We start from the raw sequence: 13,508 nt of genomic DNA, 5'->3' as shown, positions 1-13,508 counted from the left end.
CACCTCCCGCCACCTGAACAGTTTTTTCCCCTCGGCCATCAGACACATGAACAATAACAAGATCTGATAGCTCAGTTACAGCTCATGTTATTCTATTCTGTGTTATATGTGTTTTATGTTGCACGATTGTGCCAAGTAAAATACCTAGTGGGGGTTGAGTTTTTTCTTGCCCTGATGTGGGATCTGAGCCGAGGATGTCGTTGTGGCTTGTGCAGCCCTTTGAGACACTCATGATTTAGTGCTATATAAATAATCTTTGATTGATTGATTGATTGATAATTCAATGATGAATGATGAATTCACAGCTGTGTCATGTCATGTCATCCTCTGAAAAAGTTAACACAGATATACCTTAGAAAAGGAACAATATACTATATTGTAAGTACAGTATTATGGAAAGCGCATACTCTAATGTAGGAGATAGAAAACAAAGCAAGTTTGTTGATAATTTACATTGTTGACTGATGCCCGCGTATACTTTTGCAGAACGCTTATACCTTACCATGAGCATAGAAATCCCACAGTCACATGTCTGGCGTGGAAAAGCCCTAAAATGAACCAAAATAAAAGTGGACATTACAGGCAATAGTCAACAATTTTTTCCACATAAGTCATGTAAATATCATATTAGATACAATATCTGATGTGCATATGAGACTATTGTAGTAATTGTAAACATATTATTAATCTAACATTCATTACACTGTAAAATGCAGTTTCGACAAAATGTTTTTATCTCGGTTTCATTAATTTACAAACAAAATGTGCCGGCGATCCAAGCTTCCAAAAAAGGCGGAGCTAGCTTAGCCTAAATATTATATTAGATACTATATTTGACGTGTATATGAGACTATCATAGTAATTGTAAACATATTATTAGTCGAACATTCGTTACGCTGTAAAATACAGTTTCGACAAAAACTTTTGTTATTTTCAACTAACAAATGTGATTCACGTTTGATACTCACGTGCCTACTACCATCCATCTATAGTATCCATAAACAAAATTGGTGGCGCTGTAGCAAAAAATCAAAGGGTCTGAATGTGTGGGTCCACAAGTGGGGGTTTGAACGTGCAGCCTCTGGGTCTGCAGACACATGCTTCACAATTAATCCCGCAATTTATTTGACACATGCACATGCTGCTTTAACTTAAACATGGACTGGTACCTTAAAGTTGTTACACGGTCTGTGATCAGGTCAATGCATACGTACCGGTGCGCTCGCACGAAAATTTCAATTCAAAATGCATTCTGTCTGGACTTAATATATTAAAGAATTACCGGTAAATGATGTATATTCAAGGAAAAGATTTAAAAAAATGTTTGTTTGTGATATTTTGACAATAAAGTTGCATTTCTTTTAAAATATCTGGGATCTTTTTGGGGGGTTAATTTTGATTATGTAATCAAGTTACATACGGTGAATAAAAAAGATGGAATGGAAAAAAATTATTAATCTGAGAAAAAAAATCATTTGACAATACTAATGTGTGTATGTTTATAATTTTGTATATAAGTTAACAACTAAAATGGCCAATGTATTCATAATTATTTTGAATAAATTGCAATTACTTGTTCCATTTGGTGTGTTTTACATCCACCATCATTTGCCTTTAAACACTCATGGTTCTGAGTTGTGGGCTTAACATATATTCATTTCTTAGTTGTATAAAGTGAAGCTATAATTGTTTGAGTTCAAAGAACAAAATGGATATCACAAAACACACAATGCAATGACAAAGAGTGCCATGTTGAAGTACATTTATTTGTAATTCAAAGATGAGTTCAAAGATGCAACTCTGATGCCTCTTGGAAGACAAGCAGAAAAGACTTTAGGACTTTCAGTCGTCACTTTGAAACATGCTGTCCTCTGAAACAATTAACACAGATATACCTCAGAAAAGGAACAATATACTATATTGTAAGTACAGTATTACAGTATATTGTTGATACGTAAATGTGAACACTCACAACACTTGTAGAGGGTGTTGAGCCTGGCGATGTCAGTGCGGCTCATTTCCTTGGCAGTGCCAAAGGCCACGTTGCTGTTAGGATAGGGAAGCATGGTGGGCTGGTTGTTCTTGGAGAAGGCATACCTACAACATCACATCACACACGACACAATGTAAAAACACATAACAAAGCACAAGCAAATAATATCAGAATATTGCACTTTTTCATACTTGTGGTATTGCATGACAGAGTTGTAGTCATAGGAAGTGCCCTGGTTGAGGGTAGAAATCTTCCTGAAGTTGTGCTCCATTCCTAAAAAACACAAGTTGAAAAGTTGTAAATTTAACATTTCAACAACTCTCAGATTTGAACATTTATTGGAACAGATATGGATCTTCAGCGCCATTACCAGATTGAACATTCTGCAGCAGAACTCTGATGTGGTTGTCCCTGTCAGAGCGAGTCTGCTCATGATTGAATCCCAGGGCATGGAGCAACTCGTGCTGGACAGTGCCATGATAGAGGCATCCACTGCGGGCCAGAGACACCACCTGCTTACCTCCACGGCGGCCAACAAATGAGTAGCATCTGGACAAAGGCAAATTGATGAGAAGTAGCAGCCATGGAAAGGTTTGTTGCAGTTATTATTTTACTGTTTTACCCATTTTGGGATTCGATGCTCAGCCAGTCACGGTCGCTGCTTTTGGTGGGCCTGAAGCGGATACAGGAAAAGGAGGAGAAGGACTCCAGTCCACGGGTGATGATGGACTTTTCACGGGAGGCTAAAAATATTAACATCATTTTGTTGGCAAGTAGTATTTTATATTACATATTATATGCAATTGCCAGACTCTAGTATAGAGGGTGGCGTGGTTACAAATATGTTGCTGTGGTTACTGCTATGCGACAATATACACATGCAATACATGCACGAAACTGGAAGAATTTTAGCTAAAAATTCAACAAAACCAATTTTATAAAAACATAGGACAATTCAAACCGCAAGCACTTAAATGGGCTGTTTGCTATATGCTCACAGTTACATTTTCAAAACCAAAACATAAAGTAAGAACACCATCGGCTAATGTATGTTACAATTAGTGGAATATAAAGACAATATAACATACATCCATAAAGGTGGATGCATAAGAAAAAGTGCAATATTTTATCTGTACAGTAATCGATTTATTTATATCTGCACCTTATTGCTCTTTTGTCCTGCACTACAACGAGCTAATGCAGCGAAATTACATGCTGAAGGCCATAAGAGGGTGGGATATTAACAGGCGTGTGCGCAGAGATTTTGGGGAACTGGTGTTCAAGCCAGAAAAAGCGCACCCATTTTGAAATGTCTTCATCAAATCCCTATATACGAATAATGTAAAAAAAAACTAATAATATACAACAAATAGTTTGCCATGACGAACTCACACGCTGAAGCTGAATACAACATGAAGCATTAGATTAGTGAACATGAATAATGCGATATTGAGTAAAGTGAAGTGAATTATATTTATATAGCGCTTTTTCTCCCTTTACATTGAGAAACCCATCATCTACACTGAAGTTACTTTTACACCAGTGAGCGGGGCACTGGGAGCAAGGTGAGAAAAGTGTCTTACCCAACGAAAGCTGGAATCAAACTAGGAACCCTCAAGTTTCTGGTCGGCTGCTCTACCATCTGAGCCACCTCACCCCAGCAATGGTGATAATGTGTTCAAATGGTGGGATTAGACAACAAGCTGATTTGTTGAAGGATTGAGAAAAAATAAGGGAGAATGCTCGTTGATGTGGGATAATATTCAAATGTAAGTGTACTTGTCACGGCCAGGGCGCATTCCAATGCGCCCTCATCTTTGCGTCCTGATGAGCGCACTGCGGGCCACGCCCACAGGCGCTCTCTCTCCGCTGCGGGCGTGCCTCCTCACGCCTGCAGACAATCTGCAATCTGCGCACCTGCCCGTGATGAGCGAGCTGCCTTCATAAGCCGGCACAACCTGCCATGCCGTGCCGGAATATAACCTTCTGTTGGCGTACAGTAAGCGATGATCGGATCTTTATGCTCTCTCTCCTGCGTTTTCCCCTCTGTGCTTCATTGTTCTTCCTTGTCCTTCCAGCATCTGCCTTTGTTCCTGAGTTGGCAAGCTGTGCATCTCGTTCACGTTCTTGTTCCCTTGCTTCCCGGACTGCCCTTTTGGATTCTCGACCTCCCGCTTGGACACGACCTCTCGACGCCTCTCTCTCGCCCTGGATCATCTGTCTGCCCCACGGACTTCCGTGTTCCTTCGCTCTCGACAGCACTTGGTAACATACACCTCAGCTCAGTACACACATAGCCTCACACACACACACACTCTTGGGTTTTGACACTCCATTCCCTTAGTTTAGTTTATTAGTTAGTATTCTTTATTATTATTATATATATTGACTATATATATAATAAATTATTGAACATTACTGCTCCCTGGTGTCTGAGCCGTCATCTCCCCTTAGTCAAACCATAACAGTACTACTCAAGGCCCCGCAAGATAGCGTGATCGTTAATTGCAGTTATATATTAAACTATTAAAGTAAAACATTATGAAAGAAAGCAATTCAAAAAAAGAAAATAATATTGTTCCAAAATTATCTAAAAAATCTAAAAATAATAAACAATTAAATAACAACAACTGCGACTCTATTTCCAACATCATGCATTATTGTAGCACATTTTGATATTAGCCGTTATACGGATACAATATAATACACATACAAAATAAGTGGCCACTACAGGTGGCCACCACGGACAAGGATACCCTTCTCTGCGGGGAACATTTCTGTGGCTGCTGTAGACAGGTAGCCATGAACACACATTTGACTAACTTGCTATGACGCAAAATGTTGAGCATGTGGAGCTTCAACATTACCTTAAGTTTTTAAAATGTATTGAACTTGAAAACATGAAGGTTTTGACCTTCAAAAGTTGCTTTCATTTCATGCAGCGGTACACGTACGTGCAAATGTCTTAGAACACGCACGGACGATTGAATACATTGATGTTGTTTCCCTTGCTTCGTTTGAACTGGAGCGTCAAGCTAGCTGATTGGAAATGGACATGTGGCTGTCTTCATCGAGATAAAGTGCTAAAGCTATAACACCATCTACTGGCAGGATTTGTGAAGACAAGACAATGAGACAGATTATAACACGATCGCAAGAGAGGGCGAAACTGCGCAGATAGCGCAAACAAATTCATAATAATAAGACAAAGCAAACAGTAATCACATCTGGATGTTGGAAACTACTTGAGTAAACCATCAAATAGTAAATAAGCATAGATGAGACTTACTAAAGTGATTGGTGATGTAATAAGGAATGTAGACCTTCCCATCGGTCCACTTGCCCCATGTGCAACCACGGCTGGTACAGGGGTCAGCATTCCTCTCGGCCTCACCGTCGATGGCGATGTCTCCCTCAATCAGGAGTGGCTCATCAGCAGAGCGGACTGAAAAACATCACACAGTCTGTTTAATATCTGATTTATTACTCTGTTTATGAATTATATAGTCTTTAAAACAAGAATCATTTTTGCATCCACAAATTATACATATATATATATATATATATATATATATATATATATATATATATATATATATATATATATATATATATATATATATATATATATATATATGTAAATATATATATATATGGGTATATTTGTGTACGTATGGATATATTAATGCATATGTGTACAGTATGTATATTTGTATGTGTGTATGTATATATATATATCAGAATCAGAAGTACTTTATTATTCCCCTATATATATATATATATATATATACATATGATATGGGATAAAGATGGGATTTATGTCCTCTAAAAGGAGCTGGATCGTTCCTTTCAAAGAGCTGTTCAAAATACTGGTGCGTTACATGTGTTTGTATATATAAATATACATACACACATTATACATATATTTATTTATATATATATACACATTATATATATATATATACACATATATAACTTATTCAGAAGTCACTTGTTTTATGAAGGTAATAATTACTGGCAGAAGTTGGAAGACAAGATCTGAGCTCAATCGGATTTTCACCAATGTATACTATGTGTAGGCAATATTGTATTATTATTGTATTATATTAAATATAAATTCTTGTGTATTATGTTTTCATTGCAAACGTGGGACTATACCTTTTCCTAATGCTTTGACAGTGACATCATTATTTAAAATGTTCTCTCGCCTAAGAAACTTCGTGGCACAATAAAACACAAGATACAGAAAACTTTCATGCAAATCAACTTTACAGGAACATTTTCCAAATAAGCATTTTAACAAAACAGGAAATGACTTGCCTACAAATAATACATCTAGAATATTTTGGATATGAAAATAAACTAAATGAACTAAAATACAAATTTGCACAATATATAATAACTAAGTGAATACAGGATTGTATTTCCTACCAGTTTATGTACAGCTGAACTAGGCTACTTAACAAAACAATCAACTGGAAAAGTTGCTACGTGTTCTTTGACTCATAGCTCATTTTTTGGAGGTTTTCAGACAGTGTGTCTCCAGTCTAGTCAGGTTGCGCATATATGAAGGCAATATGCAGATAAAAACTCCTCTCCCTATGTGTGTTCAAGCTCGATCAGCATTTTAGAACCGTCTGTCTTACTTTATTTAGTATACTTAGATGATTGATGTGTGGACGTTTGTCCATTGATTCAGAAACCTCTAGGTCCCAATTCTGATGCATCGGAGAATCGACAATTTCCCCGACAATTGTACAGACTATGTGAACTGTGCTAGGGAGTACTCACTGCGATTACTGTTGGCTCGCTCGAGAAGTTCGGACACAGAAAGGTCGCTCAAATCTTCTTCAATGCTATCTTTTGTGACATAAACATAAACATAAAAATAACAATACGTGTACAGTAAAGTAAATAAAATCATATTAGATACATACCTGCCTGTTTTCAAACATTGAGAGAGAGAGAGAGAGAGAAAAAAAAAAACATACGTTAGAGAGCCAGAGGGACATAAGCCATGAAACAAAAAAAGCAAAAAAATCCTAGATTTAATTTAACACTTTCAGTATTGACATTTGCACTTCAGCACTATTTAAATGAGTAGATCTATGACAAGCACGTAATACAAGCACTGGAGGAAATATTGCTTCACAAATCTGTATATTACGGGCGTAACGGTTAATTATTAATCAGATTTCTTCCGACACAGACGTACGTGCGCAATACACATTGAGTGAAAGAAGACGTGTGTCCACTCGGTAAACAAATGTCGTGCAACAAGTATTACTGGACTGCGATGATGTGGCGACTTGTCCAGGGTGTACTGTACTGCGATGATGTGGCGACTTGTCCAGGGTGTACCCCGCCTACCCCCCGCTACCCCGAAAGGGACAAGCAGTAGTGAAATCATGGCTAGCATTAGTGCCAACTGTAAGCCAGAGCTTAAAAAACCCTCTTCTGTCGTTAAAGTCTCATGTTTGGGAACACTTGGCCTTCCCAGTGAAATACAGAGACTACTGAAAAAGATGACTTCATGAGATGGTGTAGGATAATTGTGTTGTTTTGGGAAATTACCGGGAAAGAATTTGCAGTTTTTATGTTCTATTTTAACAATCATTGAAGCTGTTCACACAACAGTTACACATTTTAATGTTTAGCATTTGGTTTCCTTACAGTCCCCATAATTAACCCAGAGGTACATACAAAACTTTCACACAGTATGCATACTAGGGCATAGGCACAAAGGTGAATCTTTGGGGGTGTCCCACGATTCGATTCAATGTCGATCCTTGGGGTCACGATTCGATTCAAAATCGTTTTTCTTTCAATTCAACACGATTCTCGATTCAAAAACAATTTTTTTCCCGATTCAAAACGATTCTCTATTCATTCAATACATAGGATTTCAGCAGGATCTACCCCAGTCTGCTGACATGCAAGCAGAGTAGTAGATTTTTGTAAAAAGCTTTTATAATTGTAAAGGACAATGTTTTATCAACTGATTGCAATAATGTAGATTTGTTTTAACTATTAAATGAACCAAAAATATGACTTATTTTATCTTTGTGAAAATATTGGACACAGTGTGTTGTGAAGCTTATGAGATGCGATGCAAGTGTTAGCCACTGTGACACTATTGTTCTTTTTTTTTTTTTTTGTATAAATGTCTAATGATAATGTCAATGAGGGATTTTTAATCACTGCTATGTTGAAATTGTAACTAATATTGATACTGTTGTTGATAATATTAATTTTTGTTTCACTACTTTTGGTTTGTTCTGTGTTGTGTTTGTGTCTCCACTCAATTGCTCTGTTTATTGCAGTTCTGAGTGTTGCTGGGTCGGGTTTGGTTTTGGAATTGGATTGCATTGTTATGGTATTGCTGTGTATTGTTTTGTTGGATTGATTAATTAAAAAAAAAAAAAAAAAAAAAATCGATTTAAAAAAAATGAGAATCGATTCTGAATCGCACAACGTGAGAATCGCGATTCGAATTCGAATCGATTTTTTCCCACACCCCTAATGCATACTGTACATCTTTTAAATCTAACGTATATTCAACTTATTGGACTTGGACGGTGCTGCCTTGGTTTTAGAAGAGTTTCTTTTAGCGAATCAACTGGAGAGGAAATTTTTGATAAAAAGCTATCCTTGAATTTATAGAAAGACAGGATTTGCTGTAAAACACCTATGAATACAATTCAGATATCTCCAGCAAATACAGTGTTATTGTAATTGTATTGTAATTGTACATCCTGTATAAAATATAACAATTTGTACCGTAGGCTATTCAGTTACCTGATTGTCAGCCCAACAGTAGGCGGACAGCAGCAGAACAGCCACAACTGAAAACTTGAAAACAGCCATTCCAGCAGACCTGCAGGGCACATATCTTGATGACCGTTCACCATAAAACAAGCAAGAAGGCTGCAGTCATTGAAAAACATGCAGTATATAATGTAGAATGTATTTCTCTGCTACTTAGCAGCTGAAGCTTACCTTAGATTGCTTCCTTGGACTTGACAGCACAGGTTTGTGCGCAGGCTTTTATACACTTTAACCAGAGTCAGTATGCCCAAATATGGATTATCAATAAACGGGATAATGCAAACAGTCAGCCAAAGTCGCACTAATCAGTAGCATATGGTTAGAGCACAGGCATAGCAAAAGTTCATGGGAATCGCACATTTGTTCAAAACTGCTGTGTTGGAAGTGAGTTTTTGTTTTATTTCAGATGACAGCTCACAGAACCAAGTTTAACTGACTTATAAAATAATATCACTGCGTGACTTATGTGACAAAATATTCCATATTTGTGTAAACACAAGGATAAACAGTGACTAAACCTCGCCTGTAGGTCAAGCAGTGACAACAAATGCTCACAATTGTTTTACATCAATAGATATGTCTCAGTTAGTGTTGTCAGAAGTTTTATTTTTTAATTACATCTAGAACGCTTTTGAATTTTGATTAGTTATGATTAATCATAGTTTATAACTTGGTCGCATGATTAAAAGAAAACCCCAATATTTTAAAAGAAATGCAATTTTTTTGTCAGAATGTGATTCCATTGCGAGTCTACTGAAATATTTAAATTCAAACTATACTTTAATTTGTATTAGCAATGGCAACAGCGGAGGATGCATGTCTGACCCAAAACAAGAGGATAGTGAAAATGACAGAGCTTACTGACTACAGCATGGACTACAATGACGTACTTGCGCAAAGCACTTTAGGTAAATTTATACCATATATGGATAATCCACTGGTGTGAAAAACGTCACAGGACAGAGCAAATTCCAAATGACTTATTAAGAGGAAGTACGACGGAAGGCAAGATTGTTTTATAAATATCTCCGCAGTGACTCTACGGTTTAATTTTACATTTTCGAGATTAATGCAGATCCCAAAAACACAACAGCAGGTGCCAATAGGTAAGAACAATTGGTTTTGTATAACAGGGACCCTTTAGTTTTCTTTTCTTTTCTTTATTTTTAAGATATTTGTGGAGGAACCACAGCTAATAAATGGTAATGGTGGATAATTGGAATAAATGGTATTTCGGGGCGTTGAAAATAACAAAAATGTACACCAGACTTAACCGATCCAGCAAACGTGACCAAAAAGTGAGATAAGACCTGATTTTGGAAACCATTCCACCTCGAAAACGCTTGGTGAGCAGCTTGCTAAGCAAAGTGCCTACGTGGCAAGGCGGAATCCTGATTGAGTTGTTTTTGTGCACGGTCAGTACATTTACAAGTACATGCACCAAAGAAAACCAAAATTATTACATGAAAGGGCTTGAAACTAGCTTTCTAAAACATAAATAAATAACAAGATACCAGTTTAACAAGTGTCAACATGTTAAAAAAAAGACACATTTAATATGTGATATGGAGTGAGCACAGCTCTATGCACAATGGAATTAATAAAGTTAGTGTTTGGTTAGTCAGTGATAAGTACAATACGATACAATAAAAATAGCGTCAGATCACATAAAATATTAAAAACTATCGAGTATGTCTAGCTGAAGACCACAGACACTGCAAAAGGTTCACGTGCCCACTGCATGACACGCACAAGTTGGTGGTGACAAAAGTGAAGCGGCTGCTTGATAGACACTGGTGGCCTGGAGAAACAATAGGCTGAAATAAATAAAAAATATGCTTTGTATTTTAAAAATGTTGCTGAAAATAACAAGGACAGAACTAAGTAAAATCTCAAATTACTTTCCACGCAAAAATGTAATCAATGACAAACGAGAGGTGCCGTAGAGAAAAATTATAATTTGAGGACAGCATTAAAGGGGAACTGCACTTTTGTTGGGAATTTTGCCTATAATTTACAATCGACAAGAACACATATGAATTTTATTTTGCTTTCTGATTTGTAATTATTGACTCATCCTCGGTGGCTAGCAATTGTGCTTATGAGTGTAATCCATTTTGCCTCTAAATCACCCTAAACATGTGCCAGCAATACTCCATTTACCGTATTTTCCGCACTATAAGCCGCGCCTAAAAACCACAAATTTTCTCAAAAGCTGACAGTGCGGCTTATAACCCGGTGCGGGTACATTACGTGAAGTATTAGCAATATTGTAATTATAAACGTTGACGCAGACAAACTATTTTAAGACATTGTACAGTAAGTGATCAGGTTATTATGGATGATGTCTCTCATGAAATGTGTCATGATTAGTAGTGTTGCTGTTGTTGAAGGAAAAAGTGAATGTTGTGATGCCTCCGTTTGCTTAAAATTTGTAAAATATGTAAATATTAGATTCTATTATGAATTTGTCTGTTAGTGCATTACATACTTCCAGCGTGTATATAAAACGTTGATGTAGCTGTTTGGATCATTTTTACAGTGCTTTATAGGTACGATTGACTCCCAGAGGCTCCATTGTTAGCTGACTTTTATTTACACGTTGGAATGCATAAAAAAGAAAGCCATATGTGTGCTTCTCTCACAAAATAATTGTGAATTAGAGGCCAAATTTAAAAAAATGCAGTTCCCCTTTAAGACGTAGCATAGTAGCCTGGGAATAGAGATTACTTGTACTGTATGTATGATATATATATATACTGTATATATATATATATATATATATATATATATATATATACTGTATATATATATATATATATATATATATATATATATATATATATATATATATATATATATATATATATATATATACTGTATATGTATGTTTGTATGTAAACTTTTTTAAAATACTCATATTTGCAAGATTTTGTTGAAACAGTGTTGCAAAAACTTGTATTGCTGCAACTTCTCTATTTGTGGGCATGGTTCGTTTGACTAAGAGTTTTGCACATATGCTTGCACAATCAAGACAACTGCAGTCAAAAAGGCCCCCTTGAACATTGTGCCTTATATCATTTGTATACAAATAAATTCTCAAGATAATACTTTTTTAACCACTTATCCACGAGTCTAATGTCTCTAGTCTATCATGTTTGTGGAATGTGGGAGGAAGGGAACACACAGGCAAACAAAACATGCAAACTTCACATAGAGGGGTTCGAGCTAGATATGAACGTAGAACCTTCTGGTTGCAAATTGGAAGGCTGTTTTGTCTTCTAAAAGCTTTACATAACCATTTTGATGAAAACAAAAGACAATTCAAACCACAAAATGTACAAATGAGTAAAAGAGTCAAGCAGTCAGAAAACAGCATATACGGGCCCAGTAGCCATAGTCTAGGGAAAAGCAGGGCCCTGTGATCTGTTGGGGGCTATGTTTTGCGTAAAAAATGCATGTATATGTCAATTAATTAAGGCTTAATATGAAATGTTTTCCAAAAACATATTTCTAGCCTATCCCTGCTCTGTCACTGATAAGAATAATGGAACATTTCCCTAGATATTCACAAAGTCTCTTGTGGTTTGCTGCATTATTTATGTATTTTTTATGTATTATGTTTTATATATATATTTTTTTGTGATAAAAAAATACAATCATGTGTGCTTACGGACTGTATCCCTGCAGACTGTATTGATCTATATTGATATATAATGTAGGAACCAGAAATATTAATAACAGAAAGAAACAACCCTTTTGTGCGAATGAGTGTGAATGAGTGTAAATGGGGGAGGGAGGTTTTTTGGGTTGGTGCACTAATTGTAAGTGTATCTTGTGTTTTTTATGTTGATTTAATAGAAATAAAAATTAAAAATAATTTTTATTTATTTATTTATTTTTATTCTTGTGCGGCCCGGCATCAATCGATCCACGGACCGGTACCGGTGGTTGGGGACCACTGTTTGATAGGATTGGGCTCTGATGGGCCACTCCAGAACTTTGATTTTGGTGTCTGTTAAAAAGTTCTTGATTAACCTTGATGTTTGTTGTTCATTGTCTTGTTGGAAGACTAAATGACAGAATTCATGGTGTTATTCTTGACAAAATTAACAGTTTTTTGTGGTTGCATATGCAAGAAACAAGGTTTCCTGTGCTTGAACCAGCAAAACACCTCAGCATAATCCTCCCACCACCATTCTTCACTACGTACAGTATAATTAGGGTTGAAGGTCAAACAAAAACAGTAACATCCCAAGTGTATTTAATACGACCAAAGAACCAACTTCAAAGATTCATCCTCGGTTCAATCTGACAAAGGTCAGTCAAACTTTGATGTGACGCTGTGAGAGCAGGTTTTTGTTGGGCGGTGGCCTGAAGTCCACTACGATGAAGATCCTTCACAACAATATGATGTGAAACATCAATTCTAGATGATGAGAAATCACCTTTGCTGGAATAAATTCTTGTTCACATTTAGAACTGAAAGTTACAGAAATGTTGTGTTTTTGAACCACACCCAAGTTTGTCTTTGACAGAATTTTTTGTTTTTTTTGTTTGTGCTTTCCAATGATGACACACACCACTGTTTTGGAGACTCTGAGAGACTCGGAAATGACAGTATATCTTTCCACCTTAAAATGAGCAATTAAAATGATGTCCAGACTGATTTTCTTACTTTTTGGTA

The 13,508-nt window shown here is 36.4% G+C and overlaps 1 protein-coding gene across 1 annotated transcript; it reads right to left on the bottom strand.

The window, feature by feature from the left end:
• Positions 1–1,745: 1,745 nt before the first annotated feature.
• On the bottom strand, positions 1,746–6,934 carry LOC133608533 (hatching enzyme 1.2-like). The gene is made up of 7 exons (XM_061963826.2): positions 6,785–6,934; positions 5,283–5,438; positions 2,616–2,736; positions 2,364–2,542; positions 2,185–2,266; positions 1,973–2,097; positions 1,746–1,871 (listed from the first exon to the last, which is right to left on the bottom strand). Coding segments are annotated over exons 1-7 (798 nt in total). The 5' UTR covers positions 6,918–6,934; the 3' UTR covers positions 1,746–1,869.
• Between the last annotated feature and the right edge of the window lie 6,574 nt (positions 6,935–13,508).

This window comes from Nerophis lumbriciformis, linkage group LG06, assembly GCF_033978685.3.
Source record: "Nerophis lumbriciformis linkage group LG06, RoL_Nlum_v2.1, whole genome shotgun sequence".
NCBI lineage: Eukaryota > Metazoa > Chordata > Actinopteri > Syngnathiformes > Syngnathidae > Nerophis > Nerophis lumbriciformis.
The sequence above is the reverse complement of the archived record's forward strand: the minus strand, read 5'-3'. Positions and strand labels throughout refer to the sequence as shown.

Bases quoted from the DNA above. Each gene is read 5' to 3' on its own strand.
- LOC133608533 (XM_061963826.2), bottom strand. From the start codon at position 6,917: ATGATTTTATTTACTTTACTGTACACGTATTGTTATTTTTATGTTTAT. The intron at 5,439-6,784 runs GTGAGTACTCCC...GATGTTTTTCAG, and splicing joins GCGAGCCAACAGTAATCGCA to TCCGCTCTGCTGATGAGCCA. The intron at 2,098-2,184 runs GTATGAAAAAGT...GTGATGTTGTAG, and splicing joins TCTGTCATGCAATACCACAA to GTATGCCTTCTCCAAGAACA.